Genomic DNA, 7,944 nt, shown 5'->3' with positions numbered 1-7,944 from the left:
AAGGCAATGGAAAAGCATTATCCTTCATATTAGTATTCAGGACGTGACTGTACATGAAACTGGAGCCATACATGGACAGAGCACTATTGTAACGTGCTCGTAACGTTGGTGTGCCTTGTGTCATCTGTTTGTGAAGTGCACTCGTGAAAGGACCTGCATGTTGGTCCCTCTGGTGAAGCAAAGGCTGGTTTTCGGATAAGGAGGGCCACTATATGCAGACTGCCATGTTCCCTTTTTGAGTTTTATATTTCTAAAGCAGGCACAGGGGACTGAGACTGGGTAGTGGGGTTCTTTTTAAAAAACTTAACAAGAAAAATTAATTCAAGTGGGAGCCAGTAAAATTATAGCTAAGTTCTAATTATGGACATTGCATAAACACCTATGCCTTTTGAAATTTGTGTAAGAGGCATGATTCAGCTGCTGCCTCAATGTGTTAACTTCTTTCAGTGGCTAAAATGTTTGTCTTGCACCTTCCATTGCACATTTTTATTATAGGACTAGCATTTTCCCTTCTTTATTTTGCAGAGGTGTAATGATATAATGAGGTAACTTGTAGTAAATTGGGCTGGGATTCAGATTTTGACATGTCTGATAGTGGAGTCGTTCTCTAGTGTATTGAAGATGAAGGAAAAATTGTATCTTTCAGAGCAAAGGAAACTTGGTGCCTTTTTAGTAACTATGTTCAGGTTTGGCTGTAACAAAGCATTTCCAGAAGACAGTAATCTCTGTGAAGTGTCATCTTCAGAGCTTAAGCCAAAGATAAATATAATCTTGGATTTTCTAGGAATGCTATGCAAAAAGCAAGTGTTTTATTTAAGTAAGCACCTCCTATGTGCTTTCTCCGTAGTGGTGTTGGCAGCTTGACAGTCTTTTATTACATGTTAAAAATGTACTGGCCCATGATTTTTCAAAGTTGTGTTAAAATTTTAAGTGTGTCCTGTCCACTCCAGAGTGCCATGTGTCATCCCCACCCCCTTGAAAAAGGAAGAGATCTATGTAATTGAAACAACTGATACTTTAATATAAGTGAAGAATAGCAATGTCAGTTCAGTACAAGTTTGTAGTGCAAACAAAAGTTGTCCTTGGAAGAACAGTAAGTTTTGTAAACTTAGTTTCAGTTGTCACACCAACGCTTTATTGTTCAAAGGAGAAAAAATGAAACAAAACAACAAAACCCAGTTAACGTAACTAGTGTGCCTTAGAGTTTATCAAACTGCATAAAACATACAAAAATATTTCTCTGAATGCATAGACTTACTGTTATTATTACAGTCAGATCATGATTAAAGTTTTAGTCTTATAACATTAACAGTTACTCTGTGGAAACTAGAGCAAATAAAGCTTTTTTTATTTTTAACCAGCTGCTCCTATAGCTGAATGCTCAGTAATTAGTGGAGGCAGTCTTTACACTGATTCCCTAAACAAAGGAACTGAAAAGAAATTAGATATTCTTCATTTTGAGCCATTGAACCACTACTGTTTTTCAAACAGTTATTGCACGTAATCTGAACTAGTTTCCAAGCTGTGCTGAAAAAATAAATATATTTGTTAAAGTAAAAACTCCTTTCCTGTTCTACAAGAGAAACAAAGCGGGAGTTATAGTTAAGAAATTTTACTTCATCCTGTGTCACAGTCTTGAGCTTCCCAGGAGTTAAATCAGCCTTTGAAGTAGCCCAGCTCCAGGAGAGAGAGGGCCAGGACTGAGGAGGGGGAATTAGCAGAGTTCAGGTAATGAGAGGGATAGAGAGCAAGTGGGAAAGGATGATAATTATTTTGAATGCACTAAGCAGGCATTTTAAGCCTAGAGCAACTTGGTGACATCCTGAGGCCAGAGCCAAGCATCTCTTCTGCTGGCAGAAGGGGGTTCTGTATTTTATATGCAGTGCCTTTACTGCACTTGGAGGAGCCACATTTGGGGGTACAGGGGCTGTGCTGTGGGAGCTCAGGCAGGGTGGCAGCCACACTGCTCCTACCAAAACATCCTGATTGTACTAGTTCTGTTCTGAATGTCAGCATTACAATCCCAATCAACAACAACAAACCCTGCACCAGCTGTGCACAAACTATCTTCAACACAGCTTAATAAAGCAGAGACAGAGGAAAATCAATACATTTGGCGGGGGGGGGAAGCAGCTCATGTCCAGATAAAACCTCCCTCACCCACCTCAGGACCCAATTAAGGTTTTTGGTGCAAAGGTCATCATCATAGGTTTTGGTACAAAAGAAAAAAATAAAAGCCTCCTAAGGTATAACTTTGGAGTTATATAATATATATATAACAGGAAAAACTTCAGGCTGTTAATACTCCAGCAATGCTGTGACTTAAATACTTTGTTCAGACTGAAAGGGAGTGACTTCAGGGTGTGTTTTAATGATGAATTTTGCCATTCATAAAACCCCAGATTAATGTTTTAATTTCTGACTTGCTTAAATGCAAGTTAAGTAAAGTAGTCTGTAGCTTAGTGAGAGTCTGGTTGGGGTTTCCCCCCACCACCACTAAAAAATATCAGTGGGAAGCACCTGGAGGCATTCAGCCCTTTCAGTACTCACCTGGCTAAAACTTCAGACACTGTAAAGTGACAGTAGACTGTGCAACACGTAAAGTTACAGGTTATTTATTTGCTAATGGTACATATTTTCAGTTTAGTATGAGTAATCAATGGTGTGCTCCTTATAGTTGTGATACCTCAAGAGTATACTGTTGTGCTTCTCCTGCTCCTCACACAGCAGAAATTAATTAACCACACAGCCCGTAACTGGTCTGTGAAGGTGGGCTATAACCAAGTCAGCCTGATTAACAGAACTGACTTCTGGTGTGAGTAATGCATAGTCTTCTCATGTTGTTGGGGAAGATAAATCAATAAAACCATGGGCACAGATTTGTCATCCTCTCCCTATCTCCTGATACATTAGGGCTTTCTTTTAAAAGGACACTTTAATTTGCTTTGTGACAGAAAAGCTCCTTAATTAAGAGAGAGTCTTCCATAATTTTTTGTGGGGGGATTAACTTAAAATATTCTCATATGGGAAAGAAACAAATGTTTAACTGTTGACACTTAGTCCACTTATTTTCAACCCAGTGAAATTTTTCTCCTGTCACTTCAGAGCATTAAGTATTTCTTACCCCAGCAGGAAAGACAACACATCTTGGTAGGTCTTAGTTAAGGGACAAGAGATTAAGGACTTGCAAGTTTCACGTTTTTAGAGAGCAACTGTTCATTTTATGCCAAACGGACTGACTTTTAACTTAATCAGGAAGTTTAAAAAAAAAATACACACAGAGACATACACAATTTCCTGAATGTCTTTTCTGTGACTCTTATTTGGTCAAAGAGTGGGAGTACTCAACATGCTTTTCATATCAGTAATTAAGTCTTTCCTGCCCTCTGTTGCCAAATACAGCCAATAAACTTCATTGGAAGCATGTGATTTTAGTAGACAAATGAGGTATCCCTTATCTCAATACAGTATCAAGTAAAAAAATAAAAGCAAAGGGGATATTAAATATAAAAGATAAACTATTAGTTAAAATAGTAACCCTAACAATAACTTAAGGTTTTATACACACTTAATTCACTGCCTTCCCAAGGCAGCAGCATATAATTACCAGGTTTTCACGCTCTAGATGCATCTAGAAGAGTCAGTAAGTCAGTTTGGATGCTCTGCTGTTGTAGCACGGTCTCTCAGTCAACGTTGATGCAGCATTTCTGAAAGGAGAGCTGTCGCTTTTCACAAGAACTAACTCCAGCTCTTGGAAGTCCTGAAGTCTGGCAACATCCTTATCCTTTTAAAGAACAGACAGAACTATGCGTTACTTCTAAACATAGCTGGTTGTTATTATTTATAACAACAGATAAAGGAAGTAAAAACTAAAATTCCAGGGAGGTCACGCCCAATGATAAATATAAAATTTAAAAACAATCCTCCCAGTAGACTCTCTTTCTTTCAAATCATGTTTGGGTTTTTTTCTCTCCTTGAACCATACTTTTTTTTTTTTTTTTTTCTCCTTGAAACTCATTATGATGTGACTGCTTAACTAAGAGCTGTGACCAAATGCCTTTCATATACAGACCTCCAGAACAGGTATTTTTGGAACAGAAGACCGTGTTCATTGGTTAATATCTTTAAATTATTCACATGCCAATTTGTGGGTTTTTTCCCCTTAATATTTGGGTTTTTTAGGCAAGCAAACAGTGGAGCAGCACATGGCAATTACGTTAAAAGCATACTAATGCACTGTTTCTGATACATTTTTTTTTAAAAAGTCAAGCTGTAACAGTTTCATGTACTTTGCTGAAATAATAACTCTTGTTCTGACAGGAATATTTTTCAGTACGTTACGGTGCAGTTTTACAGAAAGTCCAGTATCCTTCTGAATTTGTGAACTTAAGTCAGTTTTTGTTTTTTAACACAAAGCCATTCACGTTTTGCCAGTTGTTTTACAGAAGTATCTTCTCTGAGGTCGGCAAAGTGCAAAGTCAAATTAATCTCAGATCTCAATTCTTACCTTTCTCACTAGTGTATTAGGTAATTTTCTGATCTTCTCTACGTGCTCCGGCTTAACGCCCAGTTCACAGCAGCTCACTCTGAGCAGATCCTGGTAGGTCAGTTCTTGTCTGTCCAGCTCAATTTCAATGAAGTCATTGTCTCTCAGGTTCTGGACCCTCACCTTAAGCACAAGTTCTGATTGGAAAATAATAATAAAACATTAAGAGACTTTTTACCTCAAAAAAAACCCAAACCAACCCAAACCTAACAGTAAAGTATTTACTATTATCTTTTGAATTCAGGTGTATAATACAATACCTATAATTCCCTGAGAAACACTGTGCTGTAAATGGAAGCTTCCATTTGAACAGCAAGAAATACCCAGGGGAACTGTGTTCACAGCGTTAAAAATCTGACCCATTCAGCCACAAAGTCAAGCTGCTGCCAAACTGCCTGAGATGCATTTGAAGCTATATAACACAGTGCAAAATATGAATATTTTTTTGTTGCTTGGAGTGATCTTTCCATCAGTTTGCAAAGCATTACCATTAAAATAGAGTGTAACAGTTATTCTACTTAGCAGAGCGGAAAAAGTAAAGTTCTGGGTGCTTGCCAAAGAACCCAGCATCTCTGCCTCTAGTGCCCATGAGTGTGGAAGCGGAATGATTCTTTAACTTCATCTTTTACCCAGAAACACAGAACGGGACAGAACAGGATGGGAAATCACCCTTTGTTACCTTGCATGTTATAGGGGAAGGTTCCAGTAAAGAAAACGGGCTGAAAGGCCGGTGCGGGGCCGGTGGGTGAGTCGGCGTGGGGCGGTGCGGGGGGCGAGCAGAGCCGGGCGCTGTGGGTCTGGGCCGGTTGGCAAACGGGGCCGTTGGGGGCTCCGGCCTCGGCACACGGGGGTGTCACGAGAGCTGGTGTCGGGGCGGGCGGCTCCGCTGCCGCCTCCAGCGCGGGGAAATCCTCGTCGCTGTTGCATGACGTGGGGGTGCCTACGCTGTCAACCGGAGCTGCCGAGGAACAGGGGCTGGTCTCGCGCTGGGAAGCAGAGGAGGTGGAAGCGGTTTCGGGCTGGGATTCAGCCAAGCTGCCTGGAACGCTGCTGTCCTCCAGGGAGACTCCAGGGAACGGCGGGTTGGCCAAGCAGTTCGCAACAATTGGCAAATTTAAATCCTTCACTCCTTGACATTCAGTTTCTTCCTCTATTAATGATGTTCAAAAGCGAGGGGTAGGGGATGGAGAAAGAAAGAAAAAAAAAAACAAAACCCACCGTGTTATTGGATAGATGTTTCTCCTTTTGACTATAGTTAGGTTTTCCTCTTGTGTCTTAAAACTACATCATATTCTGAGGTAATCAAAGGATGACGCTGATGTATCGTAAGCATGTAACACCTGGAAGGCTGCAAATTGAAAGAAAAATCTACAAATGTCTACAATGTATTGTTGTGTTCTTTAAAAGCAAATTTGGAAAAAAACAACCCTGTTGAAAGGTCATTTCTGGCAGTGTTATTCAAAGGAACTGACTGACCAGTAGTTCTCAGTGAAATCTCATTTTGCAATGTTTTTAATAACGCTGCTGTAAATAGTTTATTATGACTCATGCCAACAAATTAAACCGAGTATTTCCTCAGGTAAGAGCCTCTTTGATACAAAATACCCAAGCCAACTCTTCCTTGCTTAAAAGTGCTGCAGTAAATGACAACTGCCTCACTGAGGATTACAGGAGACAAATACTAATATCAACGCAGTTCAGAAAGATCTGCTCAATAGCACTACTAGTGAGACGTTTTTATTCCCCAGGAAACACCTGAAAGCTTAACAGACAGAAAAATAAGGCAGCCCTGAACAGAGTTAATTCATGCACACTTGACAGTTTAGATGTTAAAAACAGAACTCAAGTCAATTGCCATGAACTGAGTCCAAGAGATGAGCACCTGGCCCAAAAGAAAACAAAAACTCATGCAAAGAACAGGCTTTTCCTTCAGTTCTGACTGTTGTAACCTCAGTAAGCATATAAGAGCATATCACTGTAGAGAGCAATTTAAATGCAATTAGCAGAACACAGAACATTAACATCTCCAAGGGGGAAGCACTTAAAAATTTTACTCCGGAGCACAGCCCCTAGAAGCTGATGGACACTGGCACTGGTGGTGTTCAGGAGTGTCGCGCACAACCGACTGGGTTTGCTGTGCGTATGGAAAGTGTAAGGTGACAGAATTATGAGGCCAAAATAAATCCTCCTGAGGGTCACCACTTAACAAAATGCTGAGAACTATCTACCGCTTAATGCGAGCAAACAGGACCACAGCAGCAGCTCATCTCCCAAGGCATACAGCTCTTCAGTCCCTTGATGACACAGTGGAGAGTAACAGGCCTTCCTACCTGAAATTCCAAAGTCTGTTTGCCCAAGCAGGAATTACAGTTATAAATCACAGCTATCTACTGAGATACAATAGTCCCGGTCAAAGTTCTGCCAATCTCCTGTCTCAGATAAAAGCACTAAAAATGCTTTAGTCTTCAGACCAAGAACTCTACGTGACTTTGAAGACGGTACCTCCCAAAATCTTCCTGATGTCTGGTTTGGAAGTTAACTGCACGGCCAGCTCTCCCTCGGCGGTGAGGATGTGCTTGTCCGCCCCAGCACCCAGCAGGCAGGAGACCACCTGGGCCTGGTTCCTCTTGCAGGCCCAGTGCAGGCAGGTCCTGTGGGAGGGAAGCAGAGGGTGGGCTGTGCTATCAGCCCCCCAACCACCCCGCTCCTCCTCGCCCACCCATCTCCAGCCACAACAACCCGGAATAAAGTTTCCTTCACTGCATCACTATTTTTTTAAAGTTATGACTGTAATTTCTGCAGGGTAAGACCCTCTTTTACCGTGCTAGAGGGTGAAGAGCTGCTGTCCCACAGCCATGGGACGCGTCCATGTGGACATGGACAACTTTAGAAGAGGTCCTCAAGCAAACACGCAGTGACAGGTGGAGGGAGGGTGGCCTCCTATTATTATGATCCTCTTTAGCAGTAAATCTCAAAGCCTTCTGAGATTAGCATTTCCTTTTTTGTCCATAGGAAAACCCAACCCAAGAGCTGCGGCCTCCAAGCAGCTCTGCCCTGGGGCTAACACAGGGGCGACCACCCTCCCTGTGGGGACCCCGGCCATGTCTGCCCAGACACCCCGCTCCGGGCAAGGGCAGCGCCGGCCTCCCCCGCCCGCCGGGCCCCTCCGGGCCTGCCCCCGGTCACCGAGCCCGGCCCACCCGGGAGGAGGCCGGTACCCTCCCCGCCGCGCCATGAGAGACCCCATCCCCGCCGCCCCCCGGCCCGGCTGCCCCTCACCAGCCGTTGATCTCGTTGCGGGAGTTGATGTCCCCCCCCTGGCCCAGCAGCCGCCGCACCTCCTCCACGTCCCCCAGCGCCGCCGCCTCCCGCAGCCGCTCCTCCAGCTCCCGCGCCTC

At 42.9% G+C, this 7,944-nt stretch overlaps 1 protein-coding gene across 1 annotated transcript in view; it reads right to left on the bottom strand.

Annotated features, from left to right (window-relative positions):
• Window positions 1-997: 997 nt before the first annotated feature.
• The window catches only part of LOC106892608 (ankyrin repeat domain-containing protein 40-like), a 7,303-nt gene continuing 356 nt past the window's right edge, over window positions 998-7,944 (bottom strand). The window contains exons 2-6 of the mRNA XM_014949887.1: window positions 7,826-7,941; window positions 7,049-7,197; window positions 5,226-5,696; window positions 4,508-4,683; window positions 998-3,784 (exon numbers count right to left, since the gene is read on the bottom strand). Of these exons, the coding sequence (XP_014805373.1) occupies window positions 3,641-3,784; window positions 4,508-4,683; window positions 5,226-5,696; window positions 7,049-7,197; window positions 7,826-7,941 (1,056 nt within the window). The 3' untranslated portion in view covers window positions 998-3,640. The remainder of the gene's footprint in view (window positions 3,785-4,507; window positions 4,684-5,225; window positions 5,697-7,048; window positions 7,198-7,825; window positions 7,942-7,944) is intronic.

Source organism: Calidris pugnax, unplaced genomic scaffold (assembly GCF_001431845.1).
Source record: "Calidris pugnax isolate Ruff unplaced genomic scaffold, ASM143184v1 scaffold9, whole genome shotgun sequence".
In the NCBI taxonomy this organism is placed as follows: Eukaryota; Metazoa; Chordata; class Aves; order Charadriiformes; family Scolopacidae; genus Calidris; species Calidris pugnax.
This window is presented reverse-complemented; position numbering and strand designations above follow the sequence as displayed.